The 24,666-nt window shown below is 40.9% G+C and overlaps 3 protein-coding genes across 3 annotated transcripts; 1 reads left to right on the forward strand and 2 right to left on the reverse strand.

Moving 5' to 3' along the window:
* Positions 1-624: 624 nt before the first annotated feature.
* On the reverse strand, positions 625-1,751 carry LOC133523081 (ribonuclease P protein subunit p40-like). The gene has a single exon (XM_061858587.1). It carries the CDS (start codon positions 1,648-1,650, stop codon positions 631-633), a length of 1,020 nt encoding a protein of 339 aa, XP_061714571.1. The 5' UTR covers positions 1,651-1,751; the 3' UTR covers positions 625-630.
* A 4,981-nt stretch (positions 1,752-6,732) lies between these two features.
* On the reverse strand, positions 6,733-10,186 carry LOC133523082 (sucrose-6-phosphate hydrolase-like). The gene has a single exon (XM_061858588.1). It carries the CDS (start codon positions 8,935-8,937, stop codon positions 7,516-7,518), a length of 1,422 nt encoding a protein of 473 aa, XP_061714572.1. The 5' UTR covers positions 8,938-10,186; the 3' UTR covers positions 6,733-7,515.
* Positions 10,187-13,582: 3,396 nt separating this feature from the next.
* Positions 13,583-24,323, forward strand: LOC133522501 (organic cation transporter protein-like). Its single transcript, XM_061857856.1, has 6 exons — positions 13,583-14,057; positions 14,855-15,077; positions 15,887-16,142; positions 17,511-18,134; positions 22,826-23,007; positions 23,526-24,323. The coding sequence occupies exons 1-6, from the start codon at positions 13,852-13,854 to the stop codon at positions 23,676-23,678; spliced, it is 1,644 nt and encodes a 547-aa protein (XP_061713840.1). The 5' UTR covers positions 13,583-13,851; the 3' UTR covers positions 23,679-24,323.
* Positions 24,324-24,666: the final 343 nt, after the last annotated feature.

A 24,666-nucleotide genomic window follows, 5' to 3' on the forward strand; every position in this document is an offset into this window, starting at 1 on the left:
CAAAAAATATCCTATTAGACTAATTCTCAATGCAATATATCAAATGTAATAGTTAGATTGTGTAAGCTTTAAATAAATATTTATTCTCTGAAAAGATTTACTTTTATCAACAAAATGATTCGACTCAAAAAAACAGTTGGCCAGTTTTCTATTTAGCATAACCCCTTGATACATATGCAAGAATTTAAATCTATTGTTCTAGATATTAACTTCACCATTTCATTAACCAATTTTTGCAGGCTGTACCAGAGGGTAACCTTTTCATGTGTATGGTGTTCAAAAATTATAGATGCTATTATTGCTACAGCACAACACATACATAGAGCCAGAAAAATAACATTTTTCTCATCATTCATCAAATTCGGTCAGGATCCGTATCATATGCAGAGGCAGCTAGTAATTACTACAGGGCCCGGAGCCTAGGGTGGTTAACACATTAACTGCCGGGAACCCACTGGTGGGCGCTCGTGAACTTTGTTGTGCCGGACAACCCGCTGGGTGGGTTGTTTTGTATGCAGCTATAGACCACCGGTTTCTGGGGTAGTGCGCCGTTTTTTGTCTGGCAGTGAATGTGTTAAGACTGCAAATCTTCTACTGAGTAATGGGGAACTAAAATTAAATTAAAAAGTGCTATGCATATTTTATTTGGCCAACACAGTGCTCCGCTACACTGGTATGGCTAAAGAACAGGTTGCAGGAAGAATCATGAGCCTGGAACATCCTAGGGCTGCCTCGAGTCCACTGCCACAGGCAGTTCTCAAAGCTCTGTACACTCACTGACGCCCAATACTGCTCCATTTCTCTGCTCTTTACATACTCCTCAACTTTCCTGCAAACTCGCTCCACAGTTGCTGGAGTGAAGAACCCTTTAGCAGTCAGAAGGGTTATTCTTGAAGATTTCAGGGCATTTTCACTTTCTGGTGGGCTGTATGAACTAATATATGATTCTGTTGGGTTTGTATCAGCTTTATGTGCGAGCATACCAATCCATTCTGACATCTCATCCAGCTCTGCATCTAAAGCGGGTATTTCTTCAACTGAAGGAGATACATGGTCTATCTTTACAGTACATAAAGCTACATTGATATCATTATCATAAAAATACTTAGCTACTGATGATGGGCACACATCTTCACTTTTTGGCTCCCATGACACGAAAAAGTCGTATGTTTCAAGTTTACCAAGGCTACCTGCAAGTTTGGCACTATGTTTTAGATTACTCAAGTCTATTTTTACTTCATAAAAGTTATGATGACGTTTTGTGCCTTCCAAGCCCAATTGCTGGTAAATAAAATCTAAAACGTGTAAGGTTAGTACACCGTCTGGTGTTATCGCAGCACAATTATCCACAACACAGTTTCTAACTACACTCATACAATGTAAGCTTCCTTTCTTTACAAAGTTTTCAATGAAATCCACTTTTATAAACTCTGTTAGAGAACAGTTGGTGACTTTGTAATATTCCGTATCTTCTGTAATTGCTTCTTCGATGGAGCTTGGAGCGTGTATTTCATCAGGGCATGTCACAATTAAGCTTTTATAGAATGTGTTTAATCGAATGCTGCTCATTGCGGCTTCGAAGTTTTCATGCTTCTTGGACGAAGATATTATTTTCGGAGAAGGAAAATTATAGATTTCTGGACACAGCATTTTTGTGCATATTTATTTCTATGTTAATACTAAAAAGCTGCGAACCGGCTATAACTGTTGTTTTGCATTTCTAATTCGTTAACCTCAAAATTTTGTTGACACCACATGACAAAAATTGATTTTGACACTAGACCAGGGTTGCCAGGTTGTTTTAACAGTAAATCTGTTATTTTTGAGATATGTCTACAGGGCCCCTATTTAGTCTAATTATGTCTAATTACGTCTTAATAAGAGTAAAAGAGAAAGATCCCCGCAATTTGCGAATTTCGGTTTTCGCGGTAGGCCCCCAGGGCCCTTACCGGGAAAATAAAAATTCGTTAATAGGGTTGTTTCCATTTATTTGAAATGCTTGTATTACGTTCTATATTAACTAAAAGTTGCACTAAAATTCAACTTTTATACTAAAAACGGATTTAAATATTTTAAATTAACAAAATATATTTTGACAGATGCTTTCGCGACCAAAACGCTCTTTGAAAATTGTGTGACGTCACAGTTTACGGTTTGATACATAACTACATACACACGTAGAAGATACGAACTGTCAACTGACATTTGTCATTTGTTGTTTATCGCCTCACTGTCAACAGTGTCAATCCGAGAGTTGTGACGTCATCAGAATCTTCAATGACGTTTCGAGTTTGGTCACGTGACGTGTGCCAAAAGATATTTTAAATTCAATATTTACAAAAATATGGTCATTACAGGTCCTGTAAAAGTCGTTTAACATGTTCTTATAATCCAAAAGACTTTATTGGGATACAATTCTGCCCTAAGATTTGTAGATATGGAAACAACCCTATTCTGCCCTAAGATTTGTACATGGAAACAACCCTATTCTTGCATCCTTTACCATAAATCGCATAAGTGGTAGTGGCTGGCCAGCGAAGATAATAACCAAGGCAAGCCTGAATTGAACCCAAAGCACTTTTAATTATAGGAATTCCATGAGCCAACGAGATGCTGCCATAATTTTTAAGTTTTACCAACCGTACATTTGTCGATCATTAAAAAATATAGGTCTGGAATGCTGCTAGAAGGCAAGAGCCCCGGAACATACTGATCAGTAAAAATCGACCATTACACATGTCTCAGTTTCGCTAGATGACTCGAAATTACAATGGGAAATCATTCAGTTTGGAAAGTTATGTTCCTTTTAGCAAAACTGATATACCTGGAAATGGTTGATACTCTACTAGCAATAATTTCTATAATACCAGGCAATATCAAGCACAAGTATAATGGACAAGTTTGAGCAGACCTTCATTACAATTCTTGGACTCCAATAATATACCATTTGTATGTAAGAAAGTCCGAAATCCCCCAAACCTTCTACAATGTCGGCTGATTGATAGTTTTTTTGGCTGTTTGAGTAGTTGAGTGTATAAAAATAATTGGAGAGCTGAAAATTGTCTCCAACTAATAAAAATGACTAAGACTTGTGTTCCGAAAATGGACAAAAAGAGTGTCCAAAAGTTTTATTCGAACTTTATATCTTAACTACGTCAAAACTACGTCTGAGCACGGGCCCTATTCTAACATCCATTAATGTTATTGTAAATAATTATCATTTTTTGTATATTGCGTAATAATAACAAAGTATCGTAAAAAGTTATATACGTATTTTTTCACAGCTCTGAAATAATTCTAAATTTTTTTTATTACCCGCTATTATTTGCCTGCGGTTTTCTGTAAGGTGGAGGTTTTTCCCCAGGTGGGCTCTGCTTTAGATCTGGAATGACATCCGCTGTACTGTACCCCACCAAACAAAGCGAGATGAAATTCACAGTGCCCATACCTCTCTTAATAAATCGTAAAAGTTTCACGTTTAAAATAACATTGGGAACATATATAGCACAGTCTAGCCTATCAAAATCTCTGCCAACTTAGCTTGGCCCAACCCTTTCTTTCTCCCTCTTAGCAAAACACTTCCTGAACGGATCAAGAACAAGCATACGATGTTATAATGCGGCATTTCGTCGATCGACTGATATCATTGTACCTAATAGTGTACCTCTACCTACTCTGTCTAAAGTTCTTGATCCGTCAATATTGGGCCAACGTAGGCCAACCTCAGGGACGCCGTTATCCCCCCGCGGGTTGCCCACCTTGTCGTGGTGGAGGGGCTTAGTAGCCGTGGCTTGGTCACCCACGGTGAAGCGAAGAGGCAACCAGGGCCGGCCTGTTTGAGGTGCGGGCTGGCCCGAGGAGGACGCTCCAAGTGGGCTTGGTGAGCCCGCTTGTGACGCGTTGGAGGTGGACCGTCGAGGAAGAGGAGTGTCGGTATTGCGGTGAGCCGTTCTCCCTATCCTCGACGGCCGAGGTGGGATCGCAGGGGAAGAGGCGTGATGGTATCACGATGCGCCACTCTCCCTATCCCCTGCGACCTTGGCGGGGCCGTTCCGCAGTAGCGGCGTTGGTGGGGCTGCAGAGGAAGAGGAGTGTCGGTATTACGGTGTGCCGTTCTCCCTGTCCTCTGCAGCCGAGTTGTGGTTTGCGGCAGAACCATGGACCTCATCTGCCGCCGGGCGCTGGGAGTTTTCTGGCGCCCGTGGCCTCCTTGTGGCGGGCTCGTTGGGGTCCGCTACACTGCAGGACGGAGGCCGAGGAGGAAGGCGCGTCGAAACATCTGGCGCGCCTAGCGTGAAGGGCCTTCGGGCATTTGCGAGGGAGCCGCTCGCGGGCGGCTGCCGCCGGTGGGGTCGCGGATGAGTGCGCAAGCGTTCCCGTAACCCCACCAATAAGGCGGCGAGGTGACATATGGGGGGTTTTTAGTGGGTATACCGTCGGCGTCATTAGCCTGGACGGGAGTCCCACATAACCACTCGGGTCGCCCCCCGCACCCGGGTGGTATGCGGAATGCATTTTCCCCCCTAGAAAAAAAAAAAAAAAAAAAAAAAAGGGACGCCGTTATGCGTTAGAATTAGAAGGAGTCAGCGATGTTGCCATCATAGTCGGACCAAGCTAAGTAGGCAGCGATTTTGATAGCCCCCGATAGTGCAAGTGTTAAGTAAACGTCATAATTTCATAGGAGTTTGTCTAGTTTGACGTTTAAAATAACACTTGCACCGACGGGCTATCGAAATTGTTGCCAACTTAGCTTGGTCTGACTCGAGCCACAGAATAGATAATAGTCCTACCGTACAGGAATAACCCTTCCTACAGAACCAAACTTTGACAGCGATTCAGGGACGAATTATGCTGTTCCTTTCTAATGTATGGCACTATCCCTTTCGGCTATTTAGAGTTGTCAAAATTCAAGGCATTATCTTATCTATGGTCGTGCACGTATAGGGACGTCAAGTTGTGCCAACCCTAATAATTGCTCGGAGCAATGCTGATGCTGAGCCGAACGGAGCCGAGAATGACCGAAAGGAGGAGTGTCGCCCCGCTGCTCGAGCTGCGTCCCTTAGGTCGTGCACACACCTGTCTGTCATACACATGTGGTGTGGTGTCAATGTTCACATATGAAACATGCATTCAGTACGTGTTTTAAAGGCTGCTTAAGTATATGTAAATATCCGGTGACATGCAACACAATGGGGAAAAAGTTTACAAGTGTTTCTTCTTTCAATATACCATCTTTACTAACAGTAATTAACATTTGGTTACGTACATATATCTTTTGTTTTATAATATTATATAAGTATATTCCGTTAGCATTGACACAATAAATTATCTCTTGTCTGCAGTTTGCTAAATGTAAATGTTGGGAAACATCTGATCAAACTTTGATCACGTATTGAGTGCATGCCTATACCTTCTCATGTGCCGTCGGAGAGTTTCCAAAATTGTAAAATTTCCACATGGGAACATTTCGGAAACATCATAGTTTTGTGTGAGATTCGAAAATTTTCAAATTAATTTTTAGGGTTCCGTACCAAAAAGGTACAAAAGGAACCTATGGTGTGATACCAGTGGGGCATTCGACACTCCTCCTTTTCTTGGCTCTGTTCGGTTCAGCATTGCCCCGAGCAATTATTAGGGTTGGCACAACTTGACGTCCCTATACGTGCACGACCAGAGATAAGATAATGACTTGAATTGTGACAACCCTAAATGGCCGAAGGGGATAGTGCCATACTTTAGAAAGGAACAGCATAATTCGTCCCTGAATCACTGTCAAACTTCGGTTTTGTAGGAAGTGTCATTTCTGTATGATAGTATTATTATTTATTCTGTGATGGTGCGACTCTGTCTGTCCGTTTGTCACATTGCCAAATTAGACCAGGATGTCAAGAACTGTGTCGTATGCATGATTATTAGACCGCAGTTTTAGTTCTGATCCTTGTAGTGGATTCCTAGGCTCCTAGAAACGAGATGTTGCCAGGCTGAAAAGTAGTGCCGTTACCTCCACCAGCCCTTTGAACTTCCCCCTTACAATTCCCATACATTCGCTATCGAATAAAACCCCCTCTTTTCACAAATCGAACTTATTTGATTCTAGCCCTTAGCGTAATTGCACTATCAAACTAATATTAGTATCAATTTAAAATACGTTTAATCACTTACCTTTAAATTGACTTACTTACTTTGTGTTTACAAGGCAGATGGTGCTTTCTGACAGTACTGGAGTAGCCTACATAGTAATATAATATAATATGAAATAAATGTTTATTTCATTTTATTTAATTTAAAAAATATTTTTTTGCTTATGAGTTTAAGTCATTTGAAAAAAAAAAGAAATTGAAGGGTCGCGCGTTATACTCATTTCTAAGGCGACTCCACGATGCTAAAAATGGTAAAATAGTACTTATCCACTTATCCAGTCCAGTGCAGACTCGGAACACACGGCTGGCTATTAGGGGCACGTCCCCCCATTTCGAGTTTTTTAAGCTGAACTATCAGAGGATAGTTTGATGGACAATAACTTATGTAAATCTGTTCTAAATTAAATGAAATTGGATAAATGTGTAGTTGAAGGCATTTTAGTCATAAAATTATGAGCAGGCTCGATCAAGGGGCCATGGAGCTAGAAGAGCCTAGAAGACCAATAAACTATTTGTGAAGGGTCTTGCTATTCTGGTCAACTTATTTCCAAAAAAATATGGTCGAGTTTGGTATCAAATGAAAGTGCTCGGATTACACATTTATAATATTGTTTTTTAATTTACGATTTTAATATAATCAGCAAGGTAAAAACAAAATGAACTAAACATAATATAGGTATTTGACAAGAGAGACAGATACATTTTATTTTAATCTCTATGGTGACTTAAATCTATCAGTTATGTAAGGGCTCCACAGACCTTGCAATAAATCGCACGCGGTTTTCGATTCTTAGCCGACTAAATACCTGGGTGCATTCAATTGATCTATCTTTTTGGCGAAACGCGAGTTCTCAGTTCGGGGCGAATTACTGGTTTATAAAGTTTATATTATGTAATCGGTAGTTAAAACGAAATTTTTCATACAACGTAGTCTCTGTTATTAACATTATTGAAAATATTTTGACACAATTTGTTTATAGCTCCTAATTCTTATAAGAATAAAAAAAGTCAAGTGACAGGGCATAGCTACGTTTGTATACTTTGTATTATGGAGAAGTAGTTGTCCCCTTCCCTCTTAATACACACACAGGTAAAAGGAACAGAACAACAACAAATAATAATATGTAATTTTATTTAGTATATATATTATTTAAAAAAATTAACTTGTAAACTTGTGTCTTACTTATAAACGAAGACCTTTTTATTTCCGAAGTAGGTGTTGGCTGCAAGGCTGCAAGTTAGTCATTTTAACATTATTTCACACGGAACTGTATCTTCAATTGTATAAGAGTACCTACTTTAATTTAGTTATAAAGCATGTCTACGCATTTATTAAGCATGGTATCAGGACACCAAAGGCAGACGTATACTATGTTTATGTCGGTCGAGGCATGCTGCGCAATATCTCGTGCACCGTTAGAACCGCTGTCCCACGTTGGTAAATGACTACTGCACCCTCAGGGAAGAATCGGCTCGAGAAAGTCACCTCACCTTCTCCGCAGAAGAGCTCAATAGAACTCGCGTCCACAAAGACTCTCCATTTCAGCTGCCCTGATGCAGGTCTCCATTCCGTGCGACGAATACTATCTTTGCCTCCGCGGTCCAGCGTCACTTTGCCGTTCACTGCATCGTAAGATAGCGTCACTTTGACGTTTTCTGATTCAATGTACAGTTGAAAGTTTAGCAAACCGTCGGCAAAAACATCAACTTCCCCGGCTTTGTCACATAAAATATAATATCCATTTATCGGCAAAACTTGTCTTCCCCTGATGCTAGAAAGTTCTGCTAAGGGTAGCTGCACAATTTTACCGTTTAATAATCTGAGCTCTCTAGGCATGGTCAAAATACCAGTGAAGCCATCTGGGCCTTCAGGGTAGTCTCGATACCACATATCCATCCAACCTACGACAATACGGCGTCCAAAATTATCCAAAGTAGTTTGAGTAGCATAAAAGTCATGTCCGTTATCGAGCTCCACAAACTCCGACGTCGGAGTAAACTTAAGAGTCGAATAGTCAAAGTCACCAATGAAGTAACCCGTTTGGTATACGTTCTGGTATCTATCCCCCGAAGCCTTTACACCTTGAGGCGAAAACAGAAGTACGTATTTGCCGTCAAGTTCAAAGAGGTCGGGGCATTCCCACATAAACCCGAAAGTGCCATTCGCTTGCGCCAGAACAGAAACGTAGTTCCATGTAAACTTATCGGGTGAAGAGTAAAGAAGGATGTTGCCAATGCCTCCATGAGTCTGATTATTCACAGAGCTGCCCAATACCATGTAATATGTACCGTCGTGTTTCCAAACTTTAGGGTCTCGTATGTCTGGCGTGTTCATGTAACCAGTGATGATGGGGTTACTCGCATATTTAATAAAGTTGATGCCATCTGTACTAAAGGCTAGGGCTTGACGATTTTGGTGGTCGGGTGTCTTTCCAGGGTATATTACATTTCCAGTGTAGAACACGTACATGATGTTATTTTCGATAAGAGAGCTTCCAGAGAAAGCGCCGCAAGAGTCGTACGGCATATCAGTGCGCATGGCGATCGGTTGATGTTTCCAATGGAAGAAGTCCTTGCTAGTCGCATGCCCCCACTGCGCGTAGCCGGGTTTGACGCTGCTGTCTGGATTGTGCTGATAGAACATATGGACCTCGTTGTTGAAGACGCAGAATCCGTTGGGATCGTTCATCCAACCATACGGCGGCGCCAAGTGATAGCGGGGATAGTACCGATCCAGCACCTTCCCACTCGTATAAGACACGAATAGAAGCAGAATTACCTTTAGTACGCCCACCATCTTGGCTCCCGTGTGGAATATCCGTGTGGCCGAATTTCATCGCGCTACAACTTTTATACCCGATCGATCGCGACCCGCGTCACTGCGTGTTTACACAGCTTTTCTACTAATTCGCTACGCTTGTATATCGTAAATGACATTTTCACCTCATAGACCGCGGGCCAGGAGCATACTTCGTCAGTCATCGCCTCCCGGCTGATACTTTGTCAGATGATTGTTTTAGATGCTGTTTTAAACTAAAAAAATCGTCAGCCAGTTCTATTGCGGTGGAATGACTGTCAGCTGTAAAATAAACACTTTATGTGCGGCAAAGTATGCGTAATGTGTAAATTGCGTAATCCGTTGATGGCTTTTCGGGCGTTTACGCCTGATGAAATGCTACATGTAAAGTTTCATGATTTGTTATTGCTGTCATAAAAGGTATAGCGCTTATTTTTTACATGTTCATGCGACCAGCTGATGTTCTTACCACCGCGATATAACCGGCTGACATTTTTTTAAATTACCAACAGCATCTGAATTATCATTTGACAAAATATCAAACGGGAGGCGATAACAATTTATTTTTATTTTACGTGTTTCGGTGGCTGCCATTTCTCAACCCACCAACGGAGCGGCAGCTGACGTCCACGAGGGTTCATCATACCTAGCCGTTAACCAATGCACGAGTTTTCAGCCGGGAGGCGATTGGTCATGGAAATTGTTCCTGGCTCGCGGTCTATCAGCAGCTCGAACAAGCCTATTTTCGTCACTCCAGGGAGTGAGACAAAGTAGCTTTTTAATGTAGTGCAGGCCATGAATACAGGAATATTTCTACAAGTTTTCGTCCTAATGATGATGCCTTTCATTCATGAATGTAAATAAATGTGGTTAACTTTACTTATGTTGATTTTTTTTAACCTTTAATATGTTCTGACTACTGAGGTGAAAAGTTGTATGTGTCACACGAGAGCAAAGTTATTTTACATCTCGTGTTTTTGAGTCCCTCGCTACGCTCAAGATTCTAACTTAGAATCTTTTTCTTACTCGGGATTCAAAATCATCACTACTCGCAAGAAAAAACAATTTTCCTCTCTTGTTGCACAAATAACTAATTACCTTTCTGATTTCATGATATAATCTATATATCTTATCTATCTATCTATATAAATACAAATGAATCGCCAAAATGTATGTGATCGCATAACTTCCAAAAGACGATTTGGCTAATTTTGGTATTGAAATATTCGTAGAACGTTTAGACGGTAATAAAATGCGAGGAAAATAGTAAAAACAACGATATCCTTTTCCTATACAAACTGTTCCTACTTGACAAACATTTGATACGTCCCGCTATGTGCACGACTGTCACGCAACCTATGTATTAGCATCCGCAAATCAAAGGGAAAACGTTAATTCACTACATCTTATAAAACTACTCCAAAACTAAAAACTACAGAACAGATTTTCATACAACTTTCATCTATAGGTATCGATAGAGTGATTCTTGAGGAATGTTTAGGTCGTTTAGGTATATAACTTGTTAAGATTTTGTGTAGGTAAATTGGTTGAAATATGACGATGTTGTCGGAAAAAATCACGCTGGCTAGGATCTTTAATCGAAAACTCTACCTAGCTATAACAACACAATGTGTGGTGTTGCTATAACAACACAATTGTCTCTCTTTCATGGGTCTACAAAAAAGTCCGTAACGTTGAATGATAACTTACTTTTCATCTTCAGAGCCTCGCGTAATCTGCGTAATACCTCGCAATAATAGTCTGAATTTATAGTTTTACCTCTCTGGAGATAGTGAACCATTATTATTCCCTTTGCATCCCAGAAAACAGATGCCATGACTTTATTGGCCGACAAAATTGCTTTGGCTTTTTTGGGAGGCGGAGATCCAGGACGAACCCACTGCTTCGATTGCTGTTTGGTCTCTGGGCAGCTACCGGGAAAATCGAAATTCGTCAATTGCGGACATTTTTCTCTGTCACTCTAATTACGTCTTACTAAGAGTAAAAGAGAAAGATCCCCGCAATTTGCGAATTTCGGTTTTCGCGGTAGGCCCCCCGGTGTATAGTCTTGGAAACACCTAATTCGTTGACTATGATATTTTGAGTTCTTTCATAAGATATGCCTACGATGTCAGCTATTTCCCGCCTGTTTCCCGCACCTTTAATCGCCGGTCTTTCATTATCATTTCGCATATAATTGCCACATTGTCCGTGTTAGTCACCGTTGTTGGCCTCCCGGGACGAGGGTCATCTGCGATACTATCTCGTCCACGCTTGAATTCAGCTGCCCATTTTTTCACCATCGTATATGATGGACAGGATTGCCCTAATGTACTTTGCATATCATCATAAATTTGCTTCGGTGTCAATCCTTTTTTATGCAGGTATTTAATCACAGCACGCTGCTCTAATTTCTCCATTTTCACGATATCTACCGACACGTAACTTTAAATATGCCGTAAAATTGCTTTTATTATATAGACGCCAATTGAAATTTCGCGGGAAGACAGTCGAATAATGACAGTTCAAAATGGCGGCAGAAAAAAGAAAAAAGTTTTTTTTAATTGGCCAGGCCGCGAATTTTTAATCCACCCTCGTACATGTTAGTAGTGATGGTCTACTTTTTCAAACAAACGAAGTTTATTCCAGTTCAAATAAAAATTAAGAAAATTTTGTATGCTGTGCTTTACAGGGTTAAATCGGTATAAATTATCAACATCCTATCACAACATAAAAAATTTCAAAACTAAAATTAATGTTCTAATTTCGGAGCAAAGTAAGCATATTTTACTGAATATTTTCACTAAAACCTGCACGGAAAAACACTCGGTAAATCAGATTTTGTCAGAAGTGGATGACGATGGTTCCTATAATGCATGCTGACAGGCTAGTCTCATCCAGAAGTTTAGTTTAGTTTAGTTTAGTTTATTTATCTCTCAATACAATGTTCAAAGTTAATGTAAAAGGATACATAAGCAATTACTTATCGTATAGTGATCGTCGGATACAATGTGAAATTTAATATTATTACAATACAATATAATATATGTTATAGAGGTAGTTATATACAATGGTATATAAATCTATCATATAATATTTGCCATGTCAAAATGTCAAAAATAATTAATAGGTATAAAGAAAAATACTACAGACACTACAGAGTACCTAACCTATCAATGAATAAGTTAAATATGATATTCAAACAATGTCAAGTAGAAAATAAAATAAAGAATGTCAACTTAAAACAAAAACCTTAAAATAAATAACAATAATCATATAGTAGAGTAGGGTCTAGTGTCATTTGGCTGCGATTTTCTGTAAGGTGGAGGTACTTCCCCAGTTGGGCTCTGCTCTACATCTGGAATGACATCCGCTGTGCTAGTGTGCTGTGCCCTACCACACAGAGCGAGATGACATTCCCAATGCCCATACCTCTCTTGTGGACGTAGTTTAAGGACATACCCGGGTCCAAAACCAGACCAGATACCAGATTTTTTTAAATGTATTCTGTTCTGATACACTTGTTTGTGGTTCGCTGGGAAGATATAATTTTACCAAATCAAACTTCTTTATTACTTTTCAAATTTCATAATCTTTGCCTAAACTCTTCTTCTTCATTTTGCGAGTTGATCTATTGATAATTCTCTGTTACGGCCGAATTGTTCTGATGACGATAAAACAAAGTCCATCGATGTTTCCTTGTCAACTATCATTTTTGGTAAGTACCTAATTTACCTACAGTTACTCACAGGCCAATTCGAGTTTTGGTTATTAAATCTCATTCCAATATTCATTCATTCTTTTAAAATTATGGCTTTAGTCCAGTGGGACTATTTCGCCTGTATCAAGGTATTAGGAGCTTTAAATATGACTAAAATTGTACGGTTAGTAGAAGACAGTTTAAGGTGATTTTATCAGCTCTTGAAAAGCAATACTTAGCTGGAATTTACAACTAGCACGTGGTGTACCGGTGACTCCAAAATGGTGGTTTAACACGTTTCAAGATTAATTCACCATGCACTGCACACTACGACATTAGTTTACTGTATAATAAGCTATCGCATACTGTATAATATATTACACTTTAAACAATATTAATGAGCAAAAAATAAAGGAATTAATCACCTGGCTAACTATCAAGATGGCGCTCGAACCGGAAGCTGCCGAATCTATAGTTAGGTATGAGATCTCATTTCAATATGATACTGATCAAGTGACGTTTTTGGTTGAAGGTTGACATATAATGCGTAATTCAGCAGGTCCTCTACAGGAAATTGGAACCATCTCATAATAATGCCAGATCCATGTTAGATCAGTATCACATTATAATGTTGGAATTGGCCTGTTAGACACTTTCACATTTACGATTATTTACAATCCGGGCCGAAGCGTCCGATACTTCGTTTTTAATAGAAACTAACATGTGATCAACGTGGCTCGGAAGTGGCTTTCTATAGGAAACAAAGTGTCGGATCGGACGCCTTGGCCGACCCGGACCCGGACCATTCTACCGTGAGTCATCCTCGTACCTTGTAAAAAACTTATTTTGTATTTTCCACCAAGGAATTCAGACCATGATACCGACGGTCAATGATACTGTGCGAACGGGACAGCAATATAATTACGCACGTGCGATGGTGCGATAGAGATAGAAGCAGTTGGGTCAAAGTACGAAATTCCTCGTGGTAAGCGTCCTTTCCTTAGCCACAAAACAAGGAGGCGTGTTAAAATTAGATAAAATATATCAAGTATTACGACAATCTATAATCCGATATCTTTTCAATGGAAATACGTCTGCCACCAACAATATTTTGGCCACCAGAGCTTATCTGACGTATTTATCAGTTTTAAGGATGATTTGATAGTGGACAATAATTACTTTATTCATTTGACAGTGGCACGTTGGTACTGGAAATGGCAAGCGTCGAGAAGCTTGAAGATGGACCACAGACACCAGGGAAACCTGGTAAGGGGGTGGATCTGGACCAGATCCTCGAGGAGGAGTTGGGGCAGATGGGCCGGTACCAGATCGTGACGTTGCTCCTCGCTGCGTTACCCATCATGTTCTCTGCCTTCGCTTCAGGGGAGTACATCTTCACTACTGCTAGGATACCTACCAGGTAAACAGTGTTTTATTTACATGGACTTGGAGATTTCACTACCTTCTCCTCTAAATCGTAATACAGAGTAGGTACATTACACGCCTCGGGAAGTGCCTAAAATAAGAAATTTCTTAGATCACATATAATGCGAGGCTTCCTTATTTACTGCCCGAGGTTTGATGGGTTTGATACTATTTTTCTGCTCGACATAGCCGGAAAGCGGCTACTTCGTTTAGTGAACCGAAAGTTGACGCTTTCCGGCCGGAGGGCAGAAAAATCCTGTGCTGTCTTTACGCTCTCGTCCATGAATGTTGGAAGGTCAGTAATTTTATGGCCTAAGTTCACAAAGTCCTGGTCCAGAAGATATACTCGGACCAAGCTAACTGTGTATGGCTTTTGCAACGACAAAGTGTGGCCATGTCATTATTAATGACAAATTTCTACGAAAATGTGACGTTTAGATTGACACTCCCTCACGTTGTTCAAGTGGGCGCAAAATTAGTCTAGATGGACTCTATGTTCCCTTGATAGACCGGAGTATCTGTATATCAGGATTCGTTAAATTTAAAAGGTGACAGCGTCAGAATAAGTTTATTTGGGTAAAGTCCCATAGGTACAGCCGCCATCAGATATATCAAAGCGGCCAAAGTGCTCACGAATATCTGAACACGTCTCTATTGTCAAGGCGTTGGAGTGCGTGTTCAGATATTCTTGAGCACCTCGGCCGCTCCGATATATCTGATGACGACTGTACTATACTTATTTGCTGTTTATCCTGATAGCCTTCAATAGTTTTTCTCTACTTTTTTCCATAGATGCGTAATCCCAGAATGCGACGGGACCACCCCAGAATTCTCACCAATCTGGAAACCGAACGCGATCCCTCGGACAGAAAGCGGCTTCGACAACTGCAACCGTTACAGCAACAGTTCAGAGAACCATGGTGGGAACACGTGCCCCGCTTGGCTCTTTGATAGGAGTCGTACCGAGGCCTGCGAGGAGTTTGTCTATGAGCACACTAATAGTGTTGTTTACGATGTGAGTACCTGACATAACTGCAACAGTTCTGACAACCGACAACCATGCTCGCAACAGCAGTCTTGTCTGGTTATATGATCGAAGGTCCTTATATTTTGCTGATAAGCCCATAATATTATTTATATGGCTCGACAATATCTACATATATTTACTACTAAGTTTTACGTAAAGTATAATATTATTCTTCAAATTGATAATTATCAATTTACTACACGAAACGCATGTTATCAAGTTGATTATTATTACGGATTTATTAATGCTGTTATGACGATATTGGAATTCCACAACAATAATCTCATGTGAATTTGGTTACAAAATTAACTCTTCGCTCGTCGGCTTCGTCAATCTTCATTAATTTCAAAATATTTTCTTACTAGAGAGTGTGGAGCTTTACAAAATTTGAAGAAAATAATGTTCCTTTGAAGATCCAGCCCCTATTAGGTATACGTTCAATGATTTAAGCTCATTAAATTACACTTTATTTTATGTGGTTCATATACAGCAATTACTTATTATAACGGACAAAAGTGCCCTTCATTGTGAACATTTAGCAGAATCCTCAGGGCCGGTACAGACGGACTGCAACTCGACTGCAACTTGTATGGGGACTGCATGCCGACTGCACTCCAACTGCAACGTCAACGTGCAGTTCCCATACAAGTTGCAGTCGAGTTGCAGTCCGTCTGTACCGGCCCTTATCCTTATGCCTGCGAAAACAGATAAAATGAGCTAATTTTGTTTTGAAAACTTCACTTTGCCGTGAAGACTCCTTCTTCAGAAAAAACTATTTCTACCTCTATCTGTTCCAGTTCGACATGGCCTGCGACGAATGGCGTCGCTCCCAGATCGGCTCAATCCGAACCATCGGGACCCTCCTAGTACTGCCTATCACTGGCTACATCTCCGACCGATGGGGCCGCCGTGTGGCACTCACTATTAACGCCTTTAACACGGGCTGGATCGGACTTGTGCGGTCCTTTGTGAACAGCTACGAGTGGTTCCTGACGCTTGAGGTGCTTGAGTCCACATTTGGTGCTGGATGTTACTCGTCTTGTTATATTTTGGGTTAGTCTATTCTCCTCGTACTGCCTACACCACTGGCTACATCTCCGACCATCGGGGCCTACGCGTGGCGCTGATTATCAATGCTTTCAACACGGGCTGGATTGACTTAAAATGCGATCTTATGTGAACAGTGGTTCCTGGTGCTGGATGTTACTCGTCTTATTATATTTTGAGATTTTTGGGTAAGTCTTCAATTCAGTATAGTCTACGTGGTGATCAAATCCCTCAAAAGTGACTATCCACACTTGTCTACTTATGTTTGTGGATATTTTTTTTGCTTGTTTACGTATATATTGTCAAACAAGTAGTGATCTCTTCATGGAGAAGGATAAGATAATCTGATAAGTACCATTAGTTTAGCGTGTCGAATTAGGTACAGTCAGCATCGAAAGTAACGGATCAGGCTACGCGTCAAAAGGTAGCAACTTTTCTGCTTCATTCTCTAGCAGCTAATATATATCTTCATTCTTTAGCAGCTAATAACAAAAAATTAATATGTAGGACAATAAGACTGTATCAAATACTTTTGTCGAGATTTACTGTAGAGATTTATCTTTATTTAATGTCATTAACGGTTCTAACGCGGTGGAATTTTATTATTTTACCTTCCGACCAACCAACCAAACAAGGGGTCTATCTTCGGACCAGTGTGAGGATATCAATAAACAAAAATGTGTGGATCAATTTATTTGTCTACCCCGAACATTTATAAAAACTATTATCGGGTAGTTCAGTGTTGTTTACCAATATCTCCATTGACATTTTGCTGGCACGCCAGTCTTCCGTGACCATATCCAGTGAAACCTGGCTGAAACGTCGGATAAAAGATAAAATAAATAAATTTTAAGTATCACGTTAGAGAATATGTGTATACAACATCACAGTTTAAAGTGAGTATTATATTTAAAATAATTCTACGGATTACACTCACGTATTTTTAGTCACTCCCGCGACATGTTTCGGAGAGCTTAGGCCTCCTTTCTCAAGCACTAACATTGCGAGCAGCGTTCACGACGGCTGTGAAAAAAAACGATTACTTATTGCAAACCTTTACGGTAAGGAGATTTATCTTTATTTGGAAAAGTATTCGAGGGTGGCAGATAAGTACTTTTATTTAGCGCGTTATTTCATACGCTACTATTGTTGCTGACTGTACCTTCTTACAAATGTTAGCGCTGAATTCAGCTCCATCGGCACTGTCGGCAGGAGTGGTTTATCGCGCGTCACCATTTAAAACTATTTGGTTTTGTTGCTAGAACTATGATGCTAATGATATAATATATATCATTTTCAGGTGTACATTATATGTTGCTGCAGTACAAGTACTTGGGTTTTTATAAAAATTAACACATGTATGCTACATTTCAGTGACGGAACTAGTCGGGCCGAAATACAGAGTGGTCGCCGGCGCCACCATCTCCACCCTCTTCGCGCTCGGCCAAGTAGCGCTCGGCTTCATCGCCTGGGGCATCCGGCCCTGGCGCACCCTCACGCAGGTCCTCTACGCACCACAGCTACTCGTGGTCTGTTATTTCTGGATTCTTTCCGAATCCGTCCGCTGGCTCATGAGCAAAGGACGCTATGAGGAATCTGAACAAATCCTTAAGAAAGTTGCGAAAATGAACAGAAAAGAGCTATCGCAGAAGTCTTTAGAAGCGCTTAAAGCTTCTGGTGAAGCTGAGAAGAATACAATCAAGCCTAAAGAGCCATGGCTGCCGATTTTAGTCATCAAATCAAAGACGATTCTCTCAAGATGCCTGGTGTCTCCTGTCTGGTGGATCACGAATACGCTAGTGTACTACGGGATGAACATTAATGCTGTAAACCTAGTTGGAAACAGTTACCTGAACTATGTGGCGGTGGCCGCGGTGGAGATTCCGGGATACTGGACTGCGATCCTGCTGCTGGACCGGATCGGTCGCAAGCCGGTGCTGATTTGTGGGTACTGGTTGTGCGCGGCTTGCCAGTTCATATTCGCTTTCATGCCGGAGGGTAAGTAAAAAAAATGTTTTGAATTCTTGCTTGCACAGTATCATGGTCCATGGAATTTTCTTTGTGAACGCAGGAAAAGAAGGCGAAAAGCTCAAATGAAAGTTGATTGAACTGTTCTCAAGATCGCGATTACCTGCGAACTTCGTTTTTCGAATTTCGTTGATCGCGAGCTAAAATCAGGCTTTTTACAAGTTACAAGCTTATATTTAACGTGCCCTGTGAGTAGTTAGTTACTAACTATGTATGTTAGTGTGGGTTAAGTCTTGGAAGCTAAATTTGACCCACTTCTCAATTTCCGTAATTTTGCATGCATCTAAATCTGATACTAATGCAATATTATGGCCATGTCGGCAGCGGTAGTACAAACGCGGAGAGATAGCATGGTGGTCTCGGGCACTGCTCTCGCAATAGCCATAGCGAGATAATTTTAAACGTGGCATCAGGTCTCGACTGTGCTATTATAACCTTTTTTTAAAAAGCGGGAATCCCACTAAATCACCTACAAAAGTGGAGGGCATGCTACCCAAATTGATTATTCCCTTGCAAGGCGTAAACATTTGCGTAATTACAAATACTGCAAGGTCATACCCGGGGAATCACATACAACTCAGCATAGAATATTGGTCAGCGTATACATACAAGCTTCCAAAAACACTCAAAGTTAATTGTAGACTAACACCAAAAATTAAATGTAAATCTCTAAACGAATCTGCGGGACAACTGTTCTTAACAGAACTAACTGAACATATTCGTTCCATGGATGATACTGCTATGACATCAATGGAAATGTGGGATAGCCGAACCAGAAGCAAAAAAGGTCCCATCAAAGAAATAAAATGGTGGAACTCAGAACTACAGAACGCAGTCACGGCCAAGAAGGACGCTTGTGGCAGTCAACCTGAGACACAAGAGACAAGAAGAGGCTGATTTTCTAAATTATAAAAATGCTAAGAGGCTAAAAGACAAGTCGCAATTTCAATGGCCGAAACGAACGCCAATTTTTAAGATATATTGGAATCTGCTTTATTTATTTATTTATTTATTTATTTATGTTCAGGAGAACCAACAGCTTTAAACTTACAATAGGACAACAAGATTAATACAGAGAGCCAATTACAGGAACTCACAAGTAATTACAAAGTATATAAAAAAAAATGCCAACACTGACGCACACACACATGCGTATAAAGTGAGAAAAAAACAAAAACACAATTGAAAATGAAAATACATAGAAGCCATTAAAATAGACCCTAGGTTCGGAAACACTTAGTTCATTAGCGCCCAGAATAATTGAGGTCTCAAAGTTCGAAGGAAAAAAGAACATACAGTAAAATATTTCAGATGTTAATGCTGATAAAGCATATTTTAAAGTTCATATCGAGGCGCTAATGCACTAGGTTGATGAATAAAATGCATTTAATCGCCTAATGAAAACTTAATAAAGTAACAAAAACAAAAAAAAAACAGTATACATATAATAATACAGAGAAAGAAAGCTCACATAAAACACCGCTTAACCAGACGCTTTAGACATAGATATACACAAAATAGCAAAAATACGTCAAATTAACACAAAAGACATAACAAATGTAAAATACATCTATGATAAAAACAGCAAGTTGCTCACAGAAGATGATGATATTAGAAATAGATGGAAATAATACTATCAACACCTTTAGGGCCTCCGCTAGCTGAGGTGGACGCCCGCCGCGTGCGCACGGGTTCTGCTCCCAGGCGAAATCCGTCGCATGCGCCCGCGCCAGTTGGCGCTGTTCATACAATTTCTTATTAGACGGGGCGTCCGTTCCAGATAATCCGCATCAGCTAGCGGAGGCCCTTACAACATTTATCACCAAAGAAATCATAATTACTGCAGACCCGAAACGTGCAAGGGCCACTGGCGATGATAACCCCAGAAAAAGTCAAAGCAGCGATACATCCAATGAAAAAAAAAACAAAGCACCGGGCCCCGATGAAATACCAGTCGAAGTCTGGAAGCGCCTCGGAAACCATGGAGTTGTTTGGCTGTATAACTTGTCTAACAAACTAATGAAGGGTCAATGCCGGAATCATGGAGAAATATCATTTATGGACCCGGGTACGTCCAATGGACCCGGGTACGTCCTTAAACTACGTCCACAAGAGAGGTATGGGCATTGTGAATGTCATCTCGCTCTGTGTGGTAGGGAACAGCACACCGGATGTCATTCCAGATCTAGAGCAGAGCCCAACTGGGGAAGTACCTCCACCTTACAGAAAATCGCAGCCAAATAACACTAGACCCTACTCATAGTGTTGTGTTCCTGCCGGTGAGTAAGGTTGTCAGAGCTCAACGAGGGGGAGAGGGGGTTAGGGTCGGCAACGCACATGTAACTCCTCTGGAGTTGCAGGCGTACATAGGCTACGGATACTGCTTACCATCAGGCGGGCCGTATGCTTGTTTGCCACTGACGTACTATAAAAAAAAATTTAAATCCCTTTCTTTAAAGGAAAAGGAGACGTTAGAGAATGCAGTAATTATAGGGCCATAAACAGGCTTAAAACTTGGGAGCCTATCTTAAAAAATAGATTAAAAATCTGTAAATCGCTCACATAAAATCAATGCGAGGTTGTAGCAGAGTTCATCCGACGCTATTCAGACAGTGAGGATCATGATCAAAAAAGCCAAAGTTAACAAGACAAACCTTCATATGGTTTTTATAAATTTGGAGAAGGCGTTCGATCATGTCCCGCGCGATCTCATTTGGAAAGCTCTAAGACAGCAATTAGTACCAGAGTTATACATATATATCTTATACTAGATATGTATAGTGACATTAGTACTCAAGTCTTAAGCTCAGCTGCCAAAGGCGAAAAGTTTGAAATCAGCGTCGGGGTACATCAAGGTTCCACTCTAAGCCCCTTAATTTTCAATATAGTCATTAGAAGAAAAAAAATTTCATCGCCTCCCGTTTGATACTTTGTCAAATGATAGTTCAGATGCTATTGTTGCGTAAAAAATCGTCAGCCGTTTATATCGCAGTGGTAAGAACATCAGCTGGTCGCATGAACATGTCAAAAATAAGCGCTATACCTTTTTATGATAGCAAAAACAAATCATAAAACTTTGCATGTAGCATTTCATCAGGCGTCATTACGCAATTTACACATTACGCATACTTTGCCGCACATAAAGTGAAACACACAGAAACACCACACCACCACACCACAGAAATGCGCATGCCACGCTGGTCAGGGGTGTCACACTACTGGATAAAATCCGGAATCATTATGTAAGAGGAAGTTTCAAGATTGCCCCCATTGTCGAAAAGGTCAAGGAGAAACGCTTAAGAAGGTATGATCACGTCCAAAGACGTCCGCAGGACCATAAAGAAACCTGCCAACCACTAAACGCAACGCATCAGGCAGACCACCTACCACCTGAAGCTCAGTTGAATAGAGACGTAGCGGAAGACCGTGTTAGATGGAAATTGAAGAAAATGAAAATGTCGTGCAAGGTCCGATCTGCCCATTAATACATTTAATTGACTTAGGCACTTTTAGATTGCCAAAGCCTCAGGTACTTGTGCATGAGCCCTCGACGGATTGGAACGTCCAAACCGCCTGGATAGAGGAGTGGGCAGCCAAAGACGAAACCGCAGATCTATTTCACCTCGACCCCCGTAGATTCCTGAATGGTTTCAAAGAGGCCCGAAGTGTCTGGTGTTTCTTAAACTGTTATAAGAATCGGAATAGGTCACTGCGCTTACCTGCGTAAAAATGGGGCTGGACTGACGCTTGAGAAATGGGATTGGGGAGACGCTAAGCAAACGTGCACCACATTGTTTTCGAATAGGTACTCTATAACCAAGTATGACGGGTCACCCATGGATTTCAAAGACCTCACGAGCGACGCTATGGAGTACTTACGGAATGTTAAACTTAAGTTATGATTTGCATGTAAATACTTAAAACACAGTGTATATTTGCCATACGATAAATAAATAAACACTTTCTTCCTGTGAAACCGGCCAAGTGCGAGTCGGACTCGCGCACGAAGGGTTTCGTACTATAAGTACGCAAAAAATCGGCCAAGAGCGAGTCGGACTCGCACAGGAAGGGTTCCGTACCATTATCTATAATAACGGTCACCCATCCAAGTACTGACCCCCCCTGACGTTACTTAACTTCGGTGATTGGATGAGAACCTCGAGATTGAAAAGAAATATTTATTTTATTCTATTTTTAGTATTTGTTGTTATAGCGGCAACAGAAATACATAATCTGTAGAAATTTCAACTGGCTAACTATCACAGTTCATGAGATACAGCCTGGTGACAGACGGACGGACAGCGGAGTCTCAGTAATAGGGTCCCGTTTGACCCTTTGGGTACGGAACCCTAAAAACGGCAAAAAAATCACGTTTGTTGTATGGGAGCCTCACTTAATTTTTTTATTTTCTTCTGTTTTTAGTATTTGTTGTTACAGCGGCAACAGAAATATATTATCTGTGAAAATTTCAACTGTCTAGCTATCACGGTTTATGAGATACAGCCTGGTAGATAGACTGACAGACAGACAGACGGACAGTGGAGTATTAGTAATAGGGTCCTGTTGGGAATCCTTTAGGTACGGAATCCTACAAAAAGGTAACTTAGACGGACTCTATACTTGCTTACATCATATAATTATATGTGTCCTCTGGTCTCCAGGTTACGACGGCCTTTCCATGGCCGTGTACCTCATCGGCAAGTACTGCATCGCCATCGTAATGACCTCAGTATACGTGTACACGGCTGAGCTGTACCCCACCAAGTACCGACACAACCTGTTTGCATTCTCGTCCATGATTGGACGGCTGGGCTCCATCACCGCGCCGCTGACGCCGTCTTTGGTAATCAGTCTTGGATAACTTCCATCATATGTAGAACGTGGTGATCCCTACTCAATCTACTACTTATACTAGGTCAAGCCTCGTCTCATCCCATAAACTATAGACTTTCACGAAAAAGCAGGGAATGTGAATGAAATATGGCCTCAAATGGCCAGGGCTGTGGAATCGTCAAACGCGGCAGATGCCTAAACCGTTCGGCTACCTAAATAGTTATACCAGGACCCCAAGAAAATTATAAGTAGTAGTCTGTGGTTTAGGTCTTTTGATTTGGCATATCTAATGACATGTATTTTTAAACTAAGTATATATTATCTACTCGATAATATAGCTTCGCGCATTGTGCACATTTGTTGTAGCTTTCATGTGTTGAACAACAAACGTGTTTGCACTTGAATTCTTTGTGAAACATGTAGGTCGTATTGTGAGAGGTCCCACAAGAAACATTTCGGTACCTTTTAGCTTTCTGCCACATCAAAAGAATCCCTAATTTTCTTCAATTACCATTGCGTCTTTCGCAGGCTACGGAGGTTTGGGCACCCTTCCCCTCAGTCTTGTTTGGCAGCGCGGCGCTCCTCTCCGGTGCGCTCATCTTCACCACGCCGGAGACGCTCGGCACCAAGCTGCCTGACACCATCGAGGACGCTGAACAGCTCAAGAATAACAGAAAATAATCAATAACTTTAGGACTTAATATCTAGTGACACTGTGAGCTGCATAACTTAAAAGTGAAAGGGTAAAAGTGTAAGGCTCGGCCATTTTGAAAAAGACCTAAAAACTTAATTGACAAAAAAAAAACTATCTAATCATCGAACTTGCTCACAAAAGTTCACGAGAATCGATTGAGAATTGCGACCTGTAGAGGAGAATATCGGTTGGACATACGAAAGCATTTTTGAGTGCAAGATGACACTTCAAACTTGTCCTAGGTTAGGTTTTTATTTTATTTTATTTTTACAGGCTACTTAACTTGCCCTTTTATCATTATGTATGTACCTATATGTATGTTTGTGTGGGTCAAATCTTTGAAGCTAAATTTGACCCACGTCCCGGTTTCCGATTGAGCTGAAATCGTTAAAGAGTTAGATTTTCAAACAATAATAATAATAATAATTCAGCCTATATACGTCCCACTGCTGGGCACAGGCCTCCTCTCATGTGCGAGAGGGCTCGGGCTATAGTCCCCACGCTAGCCCAATGCGGATTGGGGACTTCACATACACCTTTGAATTTCTTCTCAGATGTATGCAGGTTTCCTCACGATGTTTTCCTTCACCGAAAAGCTAGTGGTAAATATCAAATGATATTTCGTACATAAGTTCCGAAAAACTCATTGGTACGAGCCAGGATTTGAACCCGCGACCTCCGGATTGAAAGTCGGACGTCATATCCACTCGGCCACCACCGCTTTTTCAAACAATATTTTTTTTAATTTTTTACCAAGCAGAAACGTCTGCGAACGATGCTATTAAGCGTGATTGATTTAGTATGGGTAGCAGTGGCGGATCGTTCAAAGAACTCGATTCCCACCGGCTTGTCTAATTTCAGCCCGTTGAGTACTGTCACAATCGGTTCATGGAGAAAAGGAAAGCAAAATTAGCTACGGGTTCCCTACGAATATTTGTGACGCGCCGCCACTGATGGGTAGCACATCGTTACTGG

This window comes from Cydia pomonella, chromosome 11 (genome assembly GCF_033807575.1).
Source record: "Cydia pomonella isolate Wapato2018A chromosome 11, ilCydPomo1, whole genome shotgun sequence".
Classification (NCBI taxonomy): domain Eukaryota; kingdom Metazoa; phylum Arthropoda; class Insecta; order Lepidoptera; family Tortricidae; genus Cydia; species Cydia pomonella.